The sequence below is a fragment of the Phyllopteryx taeniolatus genome, chromosome 10 (assembly GCF_024500385.1).
Source record: "Phyllopteryx taeniolatus isolate TA_2022b chromosome 10, UOR_Ptae_1.2, whole genome shotgun sequence".
Taxonomy (NCBI): Eukaryota; Metazoa; Chordata; class Actinopteri; order Syngnathiformes; family Syngnathidae; genus Phyllopteryx; species Phyllopteryx taeniolatus.
In genome coordinates, this window is record NC_084511.1 from 6,481,659 (window position 1) to 6,499,955 (window position 18,297).

The window sequence follows — 18,297 nt, forward strand, 5'->3', positions numbered from 1 at the left end:
TCATTCCATTTCAGTTTACAGCACTTTATATTTTGATATATAGTGTATTAATTTAACAACAATGCGTTTAGGCAGCAAAGTAACTGGGCCTGAATTGTTAAAGTAAAACATTACATTTATCATGCCCATCCTTATAAGTGTCAGTGCTGAGCACCTGACCACTGTGCGAATAAGACATCAAGACAATCGTGAAAATACCACTGATAACTGATGACAAGATAAACTGTCAAAGCATCTTCACACATTTATCCAAATGACTCTCTACCACTCAACTTCTCAACCCATTCATTTGTATACTATATACTAAAGTCATGCCAGTAATTTAGTAAGCCAAATGACAATTAGGGGCACATACCAGTTCAGGGTGTACCCCGCCTCTCCCCCAAAGATAGCTGGGATAGGCTCCAGCATGCCCGCAACTCTAGTGAGGATAAGCGGTACGGGAAACGAATGACTGAATGTCACATTGGTCAAAACAATCGGAATTGACCTGCAGTGCGAACATAGCCATCGTCAGTTTTGGAACACCACCCAAGTGGAGCCCAGCTGGGAGAGGGGATTCTCATGTTTGGACCCTGAGGACGAATTGGCTGACTGGAGATGAGGATCGGAGGGGTTCAGGTGTCATTGCATAGAACTGTTTGACACACTGATGCATGTAGTATGTGAAAGAAGACAGACACGTCACCAGCAGATTGATAGCTCTTTTATGATAATTTACAATATGCTTCACTTCATGCCACTGTTTCACGATTCATGCCATTGCAAATAAATACAAAACCAAGGCTGTTGCAGTGCTGGCAATGTGATATAGTTCATAAATTGAGTGACCCATCTCTCCATTCATCCTTCTTCCATCCATATGGCTGTTTACACAGACAGATGGGATGATTGTTGTTACATTTTTTGTGCTTGCATCTCCCTGTGTCCCTCAGGTGTCCCAGTAAAGCGCAATGAGCTGTACTATGACTGTTGCAAGGAGCCCTACCCTGACGTGACCTTCACAGTCACCATGCGCCGCAGAACGCTTTATTACGGCCTCAATTTGCTCATCCCCTGTGTGCTGATTTCTGGCTTGGCTCTGTTGGTCTTCCTGCTGCCAGCCGACTCAGGAGAAAAGATCTCTCTAGGTGAGAGGATGCACAGATGTGAACAATTAAGAATTTTAGATTTGGCCATGGCTTTGTAGATATAACCTTGACTTTTATGGGAAGACTTTCTACAAGATTTAGGAGTGTGTCTGTGGGATGTTTTGTCCAAATTTGTGAGGTGAGAGGACATTGATGTTGCACCGGTAATCGTGTTTGTTGGGGTTGAGTGCCCCCCCCCCCCCCCCCCCCCACACACACACACACACAGAATCCCACCCATATCGGCCATTCCAGGAACCACCACTGGTCAAAAAAATGCCTCTCCCCAAACTGTTTCCACATACTTCAAAGTATAAAAACATTCAATAATAGTGTCAAGTCAAATCTCTGAATTAATCATCATATTTATATTTGTATTATACATACTGTATTTGGTATGGTATTATGGAAAAATTCTTTTTGTATATATGTATACAAAATTTCAATTAATGTCAATTGCAGTATATTGTTCCTAAAATTATTTTGATAAACTTCTCAAAGATACTTTCCAGAAACGTATTTCATATATTTGCAACTGTAACATATACGAAGAAGGAATGGGATCAGACAATGGTAAGGTCAAGCATATTTAGGAAAAAAAGAAAAGAAAAGCTGGCACTTCGGCTGGAGCACAAAAAGCTCAAATAATGGACTCGAAGCTATGAAACTTAATCAGCCTGAGTTAAGGAATCCAAGTGAATCAAGTTGTCTTTATTGTCCGTATATTTTGATGGTAAAGTCAAATTTATGAGAGGAAGGATATGGTTGTGAAATTTCAATTCTGGGTTATTATTCTGCCGAAACCTTTTGGAGCAGCAGAGCAACACGTGTTTCATAGAAGCAATACTGGGACAGAATATTCAACTCCTGGCTAATGAAGAACATCTTAGGGCAATAAAAAGGCAGAATTTTGAGATAACGCTGCACATTTAGAACACGGAAATTAGCTTTGAGTTCATTTTTGCCGAAATCAAATGTCTTTAGAATGTGGGTCTCATTTCTTCCCTTTTTTATTGGAGAGCGGGGGGAAATGCTGACATGACTGTATTTTTCACAGCCACATTTTACCATGGAGCAAACATTCTCATGAATCATGTAGAGAGTCGTGAATACGTGCATGTAAAACCGTTCGGAATAATTGAATTTCTGAGAGGAGTTCTATCAGCCCCTTGGGATTTGATGGATAGCCACGTGTGGATGAGTTAACATGAGTTTGACAGATTTCAGGAAGGGTAAGGTTCCTTGAGCTTTCCACCTGACAAATTAATGTGGTTTTGAGATGATAATTGATTACATCAAGTAGTTACAGGAATTGATTTCACACACCAGTGATCCCACTCACACTAATCATTTTTGTAATCCTCTGCCTTGTTGTTGTTGTTTTTTTAAGGAATCACCGTGCTGCTTTCACTAACTGTCTTCATGCTTCTGGTGGCTGAGATCATGCCGGCCACCTCCGACTCGGTTCCCCTCATCGGTGGGTTCTATTCATGTGCGTCATATTCCTACACAGAATCAGCCGTAGGAAGAGAACATGGCACACCCGAAAGTTGAATTATGCTATTGAGCCATTTATGTGAGAGCACGCGCTGTTGTGAAATGGCTCCGGCCATTCACGCAAAGTGACTGTAATATTAATTCTGTGCATCAACACTCCGACAATAACAACCATATCACGGTATCAAATTTACTGTCCCTGAAAACGTTTCTGCCAATATGATACATGTTATTCAATGCTTGCAAAATATGATCACCTGGAGAAGATTGATTTTGAAGGGTGATTCAGTTAGCATCGCCTGAGGGTGTCCATACATCATTCCCGCAGCCCCCCAAAGGGGTCTTTTGGTACAATTGGGTGGCACGGATAAAAGCTCAGCACATTAATGCGACAAGAAATTCTTAAATATTCCTGAATATGAAAAGGGCAGGAAAGTGGTTGGGACATGCGCCTCACAGTTCTGAGGTTGTGGGTTCAAATCTGGGCCCTGGCCATCCTGTGTAGTGTTTGCATGTTTTCCCTGTGCCTACGTGAGTATTCCGGTTTCCTCCCACTTTCCAAAAAACATACATGCATCACCTTATGTATGAATGGTCTTTTGTTTATACTGTATGTGCCCAGCGGCGTGGTGACCGACTGGGTAGCACATCTGCCTCACAGTTCTGAGGACAGGGGTTCAAATCCTGGTCCTGCCTGTGTGGAGTTTGCATGTTCTCCCCGTCCCTGTGTGGGTTTTGTCTGGGCACTCGGATTTCCTCCCACATCATGCGGGAGGAAACCGGAGGCAGACGTTCTAACCAGTCGGCCTCCGAGCCGCCATAATAATAGTAATATTGTAGTAATTGTATTGGTTCTAAATTTAACACACACAGCCCAGACATTAAAAAAGAGTAGGAATTGAACCTACCATATCCTCTCTTAGAAGCCCACCCAACTGAGTCATTCAGCTGCACTCACTGGCCACAACATTAGGTTGACCTGGATAATCGAACAAAATCCAATACAAGAGCGTTACCAGTATGTTTGGGGGGAAGTTACAAACCTCCCGTTTTTGACTGACAAACCTTTTTAGGGATTCCTAATAATAAGAGATTAGTCTGTAACAGGGAAGGTAACTGCATTTGAAAAGAACATAGAAGAGCATAATCTTAGTTAAAGCTCCTTATGGACATTTGGTTTAATTTCTAATCGGCACGGTGCATCCCTCAGTTGCATACAGCATATTACTTATATTAGGTCAAACAAATGCACAACCCACAGACTATCCAGTCTACTTTTGATGGTATTTAATAGTTACATATTTTTTCTTTGTTGTGTATGTCTAACTACTGAAAAATCATAAATGACACTGTCTAGTAGCTATTAAGTTAACAATATATTTATATACATAAATAGCTATCCAACCGAACATAGCATTGATGTATTTTAAATGACTGGAGGACTCAACTGTCCTTTTAATTAAAATAACTCATTGTGACCCAATGTGGCTGTTAATTATTTTCAACACTGCTGCCTGAAATAGGCTATACGCCTTTTATCATTAAATCTGAATCACCAGAGAGTATTTTTTTATAATTCACATTCTTGTGAGAAGGGACCACTACCCAGTCCCTCAGTTACTTATTACTAGTTACTAATGGTTTGACATAAGGGCAGGGTAGAGTTTTCAATTAGACTAACATACTGTACATGTTTTGGGGATACGACAGGAAGCCGAAGTAAACCCACAGAAGCACAGGGAAGAACAAAAAAAATGCCACACAGGAAGGCCGCAGCCCATATTCAAATGCCAAACCTCAGAACTGTCAGCCAGTTATTCTAACCACAAGCTCACTGTGCTTTTATTTTAACGATTTACTAAAAATACCCAAATAAAACACTTGGAGCCTGATCATGTGTGTTTTCCAGCTCAGTACTTCGCCAGCACAATGATGATAGTAGGAATGTCAGTGGTGGTGACTGTGATCGTCCTACAGTTTCACCATCATGACCCTCAGGGAGGAAAGATGCCCAAGTGGGTAAGTGAAGGAAGTCTTTTTTTAATCGAAAAACATGATCCCATTAGGGAGAGGGCTATCAGGTATAGCAAATGGCACTGCCATTCTTGTTTTCCGATATGTATGTTGTATTTTATAAATAGTGGCGATAAATCTGGGAAATTATTGTTGTATATATAAAATTATGTATGTCATGTTTTGAAAAAAAAAAAAGCTTTTGATTTTATTGATCACTCATCAATATCTGATAAGATGTATTGCACATCCATGGGTGAACAGCTAATTGGATAATAGACAAAATGTATTCAGATAAATAATGTGGCATCAATTACAGAATAACACAAGGATCAGTTCTTGGACCCAAACTGTTTATGTTGTACGTGAATGAACTGGTAAATGGAACTAAGCTACTCGGGACAATCTTATTTGCTGATGATACATTGTTTTATCCAGGGTCAAAAATAATAAGTAATGCAAGTGGTAAATTAAGAGTTGGAAAAGGTTAAAAAGAGGCTTGATATTAATAGACTGTCACTCAATCTCAAAAAGACAAATATTATATTTCACGAATAAAGAATATCTTACCTGGAAGTGACAATTATACAAAAGGAAAATTAGCAAAAGCCACCTTGGTACAGTATTACATAAAGTAAAATTTACACTAAACAAATATACAGTGCTTTGTAGAAATTTGGGGATCAACATGCAAAGCTTATGTACTGTACAACCTTTAATTTACAGAAAGCGCTTTAAAAAATCATTAGTAACAGTCGCGACAGAACTTTCACTAAGCTATAAGGTACTGAAATTGAATGATTTAGTTGATTTTAAATCATTACAAACAATTTATCAGGCAAGTAATAGCTTACCAATAAATACTTAATAAAGTTTGAAAAAAATAGTAAGCAACATTTGAAAGGTACAGAAGTCTTTAAAATACCAAGATTTAGAAACAAAGTGTTTGAACAATCCGAAACAATCTTTATATAAAAAAAAGTCAAGTTCAATGGATAGATTTAAACAGGTAACTAAATCAAGAGTACAAAATAATAAATATTTAATTAAGACAGTGAAATACAGAATAGGTTGAAAAACATTTAGATTACTTTGGTAACTTATTGGAATAGAGAGGCTAAAAGGGAGATTCAAATGTGAAATGTAATTATTTTTCTGTAAAAATGGTAAAACAAATATAAGATTTTCTCTGCTCCCTTTCATTAGAATTTCGTGTTTTCATGTAAACATATGTCTGGGGAAAAAGGTTTACGTGGAATAGCAAGTTACATTTTTTTGAGGTAATAGTTGCAGGACCCAAGCACAGGGAAGCAGGGAGACAAGGCAGGAATGCAGGAATCTGACAAACGGAGTTTTAAATAAACAAGCAAAAAAAGGCTAACAAGGATCATGGCGACAAAAGGCTAAACTAACTAAGTCCATAAACTCTAAACACAAAGTAACAAAGGAAACAACAGGGAACAAAAAAACTAACCACTACAAACACAGCACTAAGGAGACATGACGTGACGACAGATGACATACGATGAGCCAAACAGGGCTGAAAGAAACCAGGGAAGTAAATACAAGCAAACTGACGAAACAAAGAGGAACACCTGGACATGACACGAGTGACTGGAGGGAGCTAATTGGTTGACACAAGGTAGGCCTGATGAGAACAGGTGGAAACGAAACTAATGAGCATGACAAGACATTAACATGGGTCACAAGAAAACAAGCCATAACATGAAACAAAAACTAAGTAATCTAAACCACAGAAAAACACAGATCGTGACATGGACTTGTCCAAACGAAGACATAAAGAATATGTTATATAAAATATTATTCAAGCTTCATTTATGTCAGCTCATTACAAAAGCTAGCAAGATAAAATGTTTCCATTTTCATTTAGCCATACAATTTTTACTCGCATGCACCAGTCAGATGCTGCTTAGTGAAAATTAACTTATTTTTGTTAGGTTTTCAGCACTTTTACTACTCTTATTATTTAAACAAGGTACAGGTGATGGACTGTTGTTGTTTAAACAAAATGAATGAGATAACAAAATGTCCACAGAAAATGTAAACAATAATCTATGAATGCCCATCACATGTTCAGGTCCGGGTGGTCCTGTTGAACTGGTGTGCTTGGTTTCTGCGTATGAAGCAACCTGGTGATGAGCGCAGGCGTCCCGGCTACAAGCACCGCCATACTACCCAGCACCACTCCAGCACCAATTCTATTGAGATGGGCGCCATTCCAAGTCTCTCCATTCCAGTCTCCCAAACTTCCTGCCCACCATGCACCTCTGGCACCTCCAACGGTTCCATGAGCCTCTATTTTGGCAGCTACCACCCAGTGGAGAGTCCGTACTGCCCGCCTTCCAGCGACTCTGGCGTAGCACTGGGTGGCAGCGTTCACTGCTCCCCCGGAGACGAGGCTGAGCCCCCTGGTGTTTTGGCAATGGGTGCAGGTATGGGAGTCAGGATGCCGCCGCCAGAGATTCAGCGTATCTTAGAGGAGGTGACCTACATTGCACAGCGCTTCCGGGACCAAGATGAGGCTGAGGCCATTAGCAGTGAGTGGAAGTTTGCAGCAGCGGTGGTGGACCGTCTGTGCCTGGTGGCCTTCTCGCTCTTTTCCATCATTTGCACCTTCACCATCCTTATGTCAGCGCCCAACTTCATAGAGGCTGTCTCCAAGGACTTCACATAGCTGGACGCAGAAGAAGAAAAAAAAATCATTTATAGCGCTAAGTGGGCAGATATTGACAATAATGCTTATTATTTTTTTCCCTATGTAAATATAATCAGTTATAGCTAACGTCTATGTGCAAACACAAATTTGTGCAAACACGTGCATCCAAGCTCACTTGCTAAATCATAGTACACTGTTTACATACAGTGGATATAAAAAGTCTACACACACACACACACACACACATCCCTGTTCAAACGCCAGGTTTTTGTGATATAGAAAACTCTGACCAAGATAAATCATTTCAAACCCCTTTACATTGTTAATGTAACGTATAACTGGTGCAATTTAATTGAATATATATATATATATATATATATATATATTTATTTATTTATTTTTTCAAGAGGGGAAGCAAAATTAGACAGCTGAAATCAGTGGTCGTACAAGTCTGCACACCCTCTAGCTTTTATATTAATGGAGAGATGTTCATATTGAAAAGAATAACTACTGCTACTAAGATTGGGACATTTCACATCCGAGTCTTTTTATTTGGAATGATCACATTTGCACTGTATTAAAATCTCTCATGAGCATTTAGTGTATTGTGCAAAAATGCTTTGTGCTGACTGGTTGGAATGGACCAATATCACAGATACATACAAACGTATTTAATTGTGCTTTATTTTTCACATCCCTTAACCGTTTGGTTGAAAAAAAAAAATATGGTAAGGTACTATTAAAATAGTTAAAAGATGCTTTTAATAAAATGTTCATTGATGATGAAGGCTTATGTGACTTTTGACAATCTGTTCTCATGGGAATTTAGTAAGATTTGTAAGAAATGTAATGCACTGTAATTAATACAAAACTAATTACAGGAAATATTTAGGGGGGTTTAATATGCCCTTCGCCTAACCACACAACCCTAACGGCTTTGAAATTAGGGCCAATAATAGCATGTCGGCCATATCTGTGGCATATGTTGCGGCAAGATTGTTTTTGGAGTGTGTTGCTTTGTACTGTACACATGCAGGAAGTTTCAATGCTCATTTTGCTGGAAATTAGTCAAGTTCAAACTAAATAAAGTACTTAACTTTTGGTACGATATTCCAACTAAATTCTCATGACAACACGTTACACCCTCAGACATCAAGGATAATCGCAAAAGACTGGAGAATATGAGCAGACTTCAAAATCATCACCTCACATGACTGCAAAATACTGTACATTTATTGAAGGTCTGTTTAATGAAGAGAGTCAATTAACTAATGTACAGTACATAACAATTGTCTTTAGTTTTCATCTTTGTTGTATTGATGGTCCTTTTCCTCAAATGTCCTTTCAAGTGTGAATTTTCACTCTTCACCATAATAAAAGTATATTTATTCTCTGTGTAACTGTCTTCATTTAGATCCTTGAGGTGCTAATCAATAAAAGTATAACAGAGGAAATATCAATCGGTTTTGCTTCAACCCAGCTTTATTTCTTCAGTAAGTGACCTGACAGAAAAGTGCAACATTTTGCTGTGCCTCTCGAAATACTAATAACCCTATCCTGCAATAATGAAAAATTGGATTACAGACCATTTTAAAGCTTCTTAGATTCAAAAAATAAATAAACAAACACCATGTTTCTATACTGTATGTAAAGATGACAAACCACATTAGCTTCGGTGAGTCTGGCCATTTTAGACATGCCAAGAAAAAGAACCTCAACAAATCTAAGATGCCACATTATATAAGAAAAAGTGATCCGCCAATTAAATTCCACAATGTTTGCTTCTTTTAGATTGTGTTAATCTTGTGTGAGATTAGATGAGACCAAAATGGGAATGGGAGACGAAATAAAACAGACCACAAATAACATGAGAATGTGGTGTGTGCTTTTTTTTTTTATTTTATTGTCCATCCATCCATTGTGAATTCCCAAATAAGAACAGATTTTTGATGGCTAGTAGAATGCATTATTTGTTACTGTTCTAATTGTTGATTTTTGCCTCTTGCATAGTATTACGATTAAAACAATTTAATAGGGTTAGTTAAATTGGACATCCATCCATCTATCCATTTTTTACCGCTTATCACGGTCGCGAGGGCAGTAGCTTTAGCAGGGACGCCCAGACTTCCCTCACCCCAGACGTAATCTCTCCAGCGTGTCCTGCGTCTCCAGCGTGTCCTGGGTCTCCTCCCGGTGGGACGTGCCAGGAACACTTCACCAGGGGGGCGTCCGAGAGGCATCCGAATCAGATGCCCCAGCCACCTCATCTGGCTCCTCTCAATGCGGAGGAGCAGCGGCTCTACTTTGAGATCCACCCGGATGACCGAGCTTCTCACCCTATCTCTAAGGGAGAGCCCAGACATCCTGTGGAGGAATCTCATTTCGGCCGCTTGTATCCGGGATCTTGTTCTTTTAGTCACGACCCACAGCTCGTGACCAAAGGTGAGGGTAGGAACGTAGATCGACCGTAAAATTGAGAGCGTCGCCTTTCTGCTTAGCTCCTTCTTTACCACAACGGACCGATACAAAGTCCGGATCACTGCGGACACTGCACAGATCCGCCTGTCGATCTCCCGTTCCATTCTTCCCTCACTTGTGAACAAGACCCCAAGATACTTGAACTCCTCCACTTGGGGCAGGATCACATCCCCAACCTGGAGAGGGCACGCCACCCTTTTCTGATTTAGGACCATGGTCTCAGATTTGGAGGTGCTGTTTCTCATCCCAGCCGCTTCACACTCGGCTGCGAACCGCTCCAGTGAGAGTTGGAGATCACGGCTAGCTACTGCCCCCGCGACCTGACCTCGGCTAATCGGAAGAAAATGGATGGATGGATGAACTGGAACAGAGATTATGAGCCATTCACATCAGTGTTCTTCTAGATAACTGGATACACACTCTCACAAACACACTCCAAACCCCTACAGAAAGCCTTCACAGAAGAGTGGTAGTTGGGCTCCCAAATTGCAAAAGTTAGTCTCCGCCCATTCCAACAACTTCTTCAAACATTGCTCAGACACTGCAGGGGGTGGACTGTGATTCCCGAAAATTAGAATTTTCTGGGAATGAACATTTCTTTAATAATGGGCTACTGGCCTTGGGGGAGGGCTACCCTTTTCTGTGCGTGTGTGTTTGTGTGTGCGTGCGGATGTGCGTGTATGTGCGTGTGCGCGTGTCATCTGGGTTCACTTTAGGTCGATAAGACAGACATTCTCTGAAAATAATTATTCTTTTAGAAAAAGCTTTGGGCTAGCTCAGCGTCAGCCTTATGCATTCATATGCCATCTTCAGTACTGTATGCCTGCCAATATGAACCATATGTAAAGTACCCTCGTACATGTCAATTCGGTGTTAAATAAAACAGGGACAAGGACTGTTCTGCCACTTTTATTGAATAACGAAATGTAATGGGCGGCACGGTGGATGACTGGTTAGAGCGTCAGCCTCACAGTTCTGAGGACCCGGGTTCAATCCCCGGTCCCGCCTGTGTGCAGTTTGCATGTTCTCCCCGTGCCTGCGTGGGTTTTCTCTGGCCACTCCGGTTTCCTCCCACATCCCAAAAACATGCATTAATTGGAGACTCAAAATTGCCCGGATGGTTGTTTGTTTCTATGTGCCCTGCGATTGGCTGGCAACCAGTTTAGGGTGTACCCTGCCTCCTGCCCGATGACAGCTGTGATAGGCTCCAGCACGCCCGCGACCTTAGTGAGGAGAAGCGGCTCAGATAATGGATGGATGGATACATGTAATGATATATCAATAACATGTTTAACGTACAGTATATGTTCCTATCCCACAACCTTACAAGATTGTAACTGCACCAACACAGGATTGATTAGTTTACAGTCCCATGGACAGTTTGACAGTTTTTTCCTTTTCTTTAAAATAGAGGAGATGCCATTGCTTGTGGTGAATGTTCCAAGAATTTCTGTACCCTACTGAATGAAAATAATTGTTGATCTTTGATTGATACAGTACTACCACATCAGTGAAGCATGGTGGTAGTAGTGCCATGGCATGGGCGTGTACAGTATGGCTGCCAATGGATCTGGTTCCCTTGTATTTATTGATGATGTGACAGCTAATAAAAGCATCAGGATGAATTCTGAAGTGTTCCGGGGAATATTATCTGGTCATATTCAACCAGAAGATTCAGAAGTCATTGGATGGCACTAGACAGTGCAGATGGACAGTGACCCAAAGCATACCACGAAAGCAACCAAAGTGGTTTTTAAGGCAAACAGGTGGAATAGCCAAGTCAATCACCGGACCTGAATTCGATTGAGCATTCATTTCATTTGCAGAGGACAAATTGAAGGGAAAATGGCCCAAGAAAAGGAAGGAACTCAAGACAGTTGTAGTAGAGGCCTGGCATAACATCACAAATGAAATCTAGCATCTGGTGATGTCTATCTGTTCCAGACTTCAGGCTGTAATTGACTACAGAGGATTTGCAAATAAGTATTAAAAAGTGAAAGTCTGATTTATGATTGTTAATTTCTCCTTTTACTTTTGGTCCCTAAAAAAATGGGAGGCACAAACTCTGTGCAGTACAAACTGTTGTAATTCCTTCACCATTCACCTGATTTGGATGTAAATATTCTCAAATTAAAGCTAAAGGTCTGCAGTCGAAGCACATCTTGTTTGTTTCATTTCGAATCTATTGTGGTGATGTCTTGATTCAAAAAGATGAGAATTGTGTTGATGTCCCAATATTTATGGGCCTGACTGTATGGTGCATGGAGTAGGCATTTATTATCAATAGTGGAAAAAATATATGTACAGTAGGCTATACATTATGCGGCATATAAAATATTCATTATATTTAGTATGTAATGCTTTAGAACATCATTATCTGCCCTTGTAATCTAAACTGCTGATTCCCCTTTGCAACAATTTGGGTGGTTGTTGGCCATTAGGTACTGGTACCATGCACACAATTAGCTTTGTGCTATATCAGAATCAGAATCAGACTCACAATCATCTTTATTTCCCAAGTATGTCCAAAAAAATGTGGAGGGTCCGAGAGGATTTTGCACGCTCTTGTCTTAGTTCTGGCAGCGTGCAAGTCCTTAAGGGTGGGTAGGTGGGTACCGACAATCCTTTCAGCAGTTTTGATTGTCCGTTGCAGTCTGAGTTTGTCCTTTTTTTGTAGCAGCACCAAACCAGACTGTGATGGAAGAACACAGGACTGATTCGATGACCTCAGCAGCTCATGTGGTAGGCCGTGCTTTCTCAGAAGCCGCAGGAAGTACATCCTCTGCTGGGCCTTTTTGAGGAAGGAGTAGATGTTGATCGCCCACTTCAGGTCCTGAGAGACTGTAATTCCCAGGAACTTGAAGGTCTCGACAGTTGACACAAGGCAGCTGGACAGTGTGAGGGGCAGCTGTGGCGAAGGATGCCTCCTGAAGTCCATGATCATCTCTACAGTCTTGAGCATGTTCAGCTCCAGGTTGTGTTGGCCGCATCACAGCTCCAGCCGCTCCACTTCCTGTCGATATGCAGACTCGTCACCGTCCTTGATGAGGCCGATGACAGTGGTGTCATCTGCAAACTTCAGGAGTTTGACAGCCGGGTGCGTTGAGGTGCAGTCGTTCGTGTAGCGAGAGAAGAGCAGCGGAGAGAGGACACAACATTGTGGCGCTCCAGTGCTGATGCTGCGTGTGGATGAGGTGGCCTCCCCCAGCCTCATCTGCTGTGTCCTGCCCATCAGGAAGCTGTAAATCCACTGGCAAGATGGCAGGTGAGACGCTGAGCTGGAGAAGCTTGGAGGAAAGGAGTTCAGGGATGATGGTGTTGAACGCTGAGCTGAAGTCCAGGAACAGGATCCTCGCGTAGGTCCCTGCACTGTCGAGGTGTTCTAGGATCAAGTGCAGTCCTATGTTGACTGCATCATCTGCACACCTGTTTGCTCGGTAGGCAAACTGCAGGGGGTGCAGCAGGGGGCCTGTGACGCTCTTGAGGTGGTCCACCATGAGACGTTCAAAGGACTTCATGACCACAGGTGTCAAGGCGACAGGCCTGTAGTCATTTAGACCCGAGATTGCAGGTTTTTTGGGGACTGGAATGATGGTGGAGCGTTTGAAACAGGATGGTACTTCACACAGTTCCAGAGATCTATATATATTATATTTGGATAAGACCGCAGCAGACATGAGTTACTGACATCATTAAAAAAATAAAAAGCCTTAAATGGAAATGGGCTGGCCACGTTGCCCAAAGAGCTGACGAAAGGTGGACCACAGAAACTATCAATTGGATACCACTGGGCACAAAGCGGCCACGGCGAAGACCGAAAAGTAGATGGATAGATGAAATGATTAAACACACCGGAATAAACTGGCAACAAATTGCTAACTGCCATAGTAGTTGGAAACGTGAAGAAGAGGCCTTCATCCTGCAGTGGATAGAAAATGGCTGATGATGAAGAAATATATGATAAACAGAACCCCAAATCCAGGCCCAAACCATCACACACACTCAGTTATTGCTGACCAGCTGAACACATTTGTCATCATGAGATACGTTGCCTTTCATAACCTTGTAATTACTCAAAAAAACGGGAATTAGATAGACGCCTCCTGGCCCATTACACGTGATGTGATCACTGGGGAACAATTTGAAAAAAACATTCTGTTGAGTTAGATTTTTATGCTGATTAAAACTAAAATTGGCATGCTGATTCCAAAATTGCACTCAGTTTTTTTCTAGTATGTCAAGTTTACCCTCCAGATAAACAAAATTCCACTGATTAGCTGTCGTAAGATTTGCCAGCTGATTACGATTGAACTCATCGACAGCTACATGGTAACTTGTTTGGGCAGTCCCAATTGAGACAGTGCGGTGAGAGGTGTGTGCAGCTCCCAATAAAAGCTGAGGTGAAAATCCTAGTCAAATTTAAAACTGTACGGCTTCAGGCGGGCAGCATGGTGACTGGCTGGTTAACACGTCTGCCTCACAGTTCTGAGGACCCGGGTTCAAATCCAGCCTCGCTTGTGCGGAGTTTGCATGTTCTCCCCGTACCTGCAGGGATTTTTTCTGGGTACTACGGTTCCCTCCTACATTCCAAAATCATGCATGGTAGGTTAATTGAAGACTCTAAATTGCCCGTAGGTGTGAATGTGAGTGTGAATGGTTGTTTGTTTGTTTCTGCCCTGCGATTGGCTGGCGACCAGTTCAGGGTTTACCCCGCCTCTCGCCAAGAGTTAGCTGGGATAGGCTCCAGCATGCCCGTGACCCGAGTGAGGATAAGCGGTACGGAAGATGAATGAATGAATGGGTTCAGGGGTGTTTGACATTATTTTTGGATATGTGATGGTAGGAATGTGTGTTTTTTGACTGGATCCACCCATTTGCATGATTCCGATGCCTTGTATATTTCATGCCAGTCCCAAGGCCCTCTTGTTCCACTCACTTCCTGGGGTGGGAGGCGGGGGGGGAAGGGTGCGACACCTGTCAGATCCTCAGGGCCAAGTAGTCTCTTACCCTCACTTATCCTATATTGCTTGTAGCCCTACTGTTTTTTTTGTTGTTGTTTTTTTATGTTTGTCTGCTAAACTTTGGATTCAGTTTGTTGCGTTTGTTTGTGTCCTCAAATGCCAGACTTTGTTGCAGTGAGGTTGGCTTTTGTGGCGATGCTTGACTGGGATACACAAATGGAAATCCATTAATTTAACATGTCATGCACGCCTCTTAAAGTGATTTGAAAAGCCATTAACTTGCATTATAGATAAATACATAATAGTCTTGTAATTAGGAGTCATCACATTTGGCATGTCTGTGGGTTTCTGACCCCTACTCTATGTGCCACTGCCTTTGTGCTTCATACACAAACCTTTAGATTGATTCAATGACTAGTTAAAGGCCATATCAATCTGCACTTTATTTGTGATCACATCTCTGCTGATTTCATTATCCTATTCCCACTGTAAGTCACAGGCTCTTCAAATTGTCATCAAACCTTCCTCCCCCACTTCACTTACGCCGCCCCTGACTGCGGTTAAAGGAGAAATTTGTTGACATGCTGTACCAGAGACAATTTGTTGAAATCTTTGAGAACTTTTTGGGCTTTCCTCTGACCCACATCCTAATAATTCATTGAGCTGTTATTTCATTCATTCCCTCATGATATATTTATTGCTGTCATAAACTATGGTTCCTTTCAGTAAAGCAGGAAAGCTTGAAAGCTAATGTGATGCATCACCAAATGAAAGAGCACTACTGAGGTCGGCTAGACTGGTCTGAGTTTCACTGGAGAACATCGCTAGGTTTTGAGGTATCGGGTGCCTCAGCCCCCACACAAAAGTTTTGTCGATGCGGCCCAAAACCATAATCGCCAAAAACACATACTACCTAATAATTTTGGGGGGTTTGATAAGTTTTAGGGGGGCTGTACCCCTCTTAAAATAGGTCTCCCGACACCCCTGCTGCGGAGTACTGGACCCAGCTCAGCTCTACTTGCATCAGTTGTTCACTTCAAAATAATACATAGCAGTAAACCTTGAAAAACATTCATTGAATGCCTAAATCAAACCAAGGCCAGCTAACACCAACAAGAAGAATGTAGGTCTCATGTATTTACAGACGAGGAGACAAATTGTACCTGAACGGAAACTCAGGGTAGAAAGAAACCGGACCCTTGCAGCCAAGTGGAGACTGTGGAGTATAATACTGCCGCATACAACGCAAAGCACAGCAACAGGTTAAGCTAAAGTTAGTATGTGTGATTACTTTAGTTGTCTCTCGCTGTGTATCCTCAAAAGTAACAATCACAAGGTGATCGGCTGGAATCTTTTTTTATGTCACATGCTCGACAAGGTGGAACGACGGCTGACTAACTACTACAAACATTGCCCAGTAGTACCTGGTAGTACCCGATTTTGCCAATAGAAAAGCTTCAACAGAGAGTCAAATAGAGAGGCAATGATTAATCAATTAATCAAGAACTGATTAATCAAATTAAATAAATCATTCAATTAAATCAATTATTAAGTTAATCTATTATGATTTTTGATACCCGATTCATCGTTTAGAGATGTTAACTTAAAATTGTCCAGATCCTCAGAATTCCAGCCTCTCAACAGTAAATATTAATAATTGAATTTATTTGAATAATAACACTGTAAATAATAATTATAGTTATTACGATAATAGACTGGTTATATTTGTGTTTCATCAAAATAAGAGATTTACAAACATCTTCTTTTGCTTTGGAAAACAATTATCATTATTGCCAACTTCATGACATGTTACAGACCAAACTGGTAACTGAATCATAATCAATTCATACTGAACAAAAATATAAATGCAACACTTTTTTTTGCTGCCATTTTTCATGAGCTGGACTCCAAGGTGGCGGCACGGTGGACGACTGGTTAGAGTGTCAGCATCACAGTTCTGAGGACCCGGGTTCAATCCCCGGCCCCGCCCGTGTGGAATTTTTATGTTCTCCCCGTCCCTGTATGGGTTTTCTCCGGGCGCTTGAGTTTCCTCCCACATCCCAAAAACATGCATTAATTGGTGACTCTAAATTGGCCGTAGGTGTGACTGTGAGTGCGAATGGTTGTTTGTTTGTATGTGCCCTGCGATTGGCTGGCAACCAGTTCAGGGTGTACCCCGTCTCCTGCCCGATGACAGCTGGGATAGGCTCCAGCACGCTCGCGACCCTAGTGAGGAGAAGCGGCTCAGAAAATGGATGGATGGATGGATGGATAGACTCCAAGGTCTAAAACGTTTTCTACATACACAAAACGCCATTTCCCTCAAATATTGTTCACAAATCTGTCTAAATCTGTGTTAGTGAGCGTTTCTCCTTTGTCAAGATAATCCATCCCACCTCACAGGTGTGGCATATCAAGATGCTGATTAGACAGTATGAATATTGCATAAGTGTGCCTTAGGCTGGCCACAATAAAAGGCCACTCTGAAATGTGCATTTTTATCACACAGCACAATGCCACAGATGTCGCAAATTCTGAGGGAGCGCGCAATTGGCATGCTGACTGCAGGAATGTCCACCAGAGCTGTTGCCCGTGAATTGAATGTTAATTTCTCTACCGTAAGGCGTCTCCAAAGGCGTTTCAGACAATTTGGCAGTACATCCAACCGGCCTCACAACTGCAGACCACGTGTAGCCACACTAGCCCAGGACCTCCACATCCAGCATGTTCACCTCCAAGATTGTCTGAGACAGCTGCTGCACAAACTGTCAGAAACTGTCTCAGGGAAGCTCATCTGCATGCTTGTCATCCTCATCGGGGTCTCGACCTGACTGCAGTTTGTCATCGTAACCGACTTGAGTGGGCGAATGCTCACATTCGATGGCGTCTGGCACGTTGGAGAGGCCTTTCTCTTCACGGATGAATCCCAGTTTTCACTCTTGTTGGCGTATGTTATGGGCAATGAACACAGGTGCATTTTATTGATGGCATTTTAAATGCACAGAGATACCGTGATGAGATCCTGAGGCCCATTGTTGTGCCATTCATCCACCACCATCACCTCCTGTTGCAGCATGATAATGCACGGCCCCATGTTGCAAGGATCTGTACACAATTCCTGGAAGCTGAAAACGACCCAGTTCTTGCATGGCCAACATACTCCCCGGAAATGTCACCCATTGAGCATGTTTGGGATGCTCTGGATCAGCGTATACGACAGCGTGTTCCAGTTTTTGTGTTGTTTTAGATCTTTTAGTCCAGGTCACGAAAAATGGGAGAAAAAACAAGTGTTTACGTTTTTGTTCTGTGTATGTTTATTGTAACGTTGGAAATTTAAAACTGTTTTTTTAAATCCGATTAATTGAAAAAAATGACATAATAATCGATTATTAAAATAATCATTAGTTGCGCCCCTAGAGTCGAGCCATGTCAATATGAGTATATACCATACAGTGAAAAAGGGACAATCGAGTCCCAAAATACATCAGTACAGCAGTCCATCAATTTGCTTGTCCGACGTATGACACACATTTTCAAATAC

General features: G+C 41.7%; 1 protein-coding gene across 2 annotated transcripts in view; it reads left to right on the forward strand.

Annotated features, from left to right (window-relative positions):
* LOC133484877 (neuronal acetylcholine receptor subunit alpha-7-like) overlaps positions 1–8,717 on the forward strand; it is a 42,383-nt gene extending 33,666 nt beyond the window's left edge. The window contains exons 6-9 of one of the 2 annotated variants that reach the window (XM_061788032.1): positions 936–1,130; positions 2,521–2,607; positions 4,537–4,646; positions 6,739–8,717. In XM_061788032.1, coding sequence (XP_061644016.1) covers positions 936–1,130; positions 2,521–2,607; positions 4,537–4,646; positions 6,739–7,335 — 989 coding nt within the window. In that variant the 3' untranslated portion in view covers positions 7,336–8,717. The remainder of the gene's footprint in view (positions 1–935; positions 1,131–2,520; positions 2,608–4,536; positions 4,647–6,738) is intronic. The other variant, XM_061788033.1, reaches the window with a different exon arrangement.
* Positions 8,718–18,297: the final 9,580 nt, after the last annotated feature.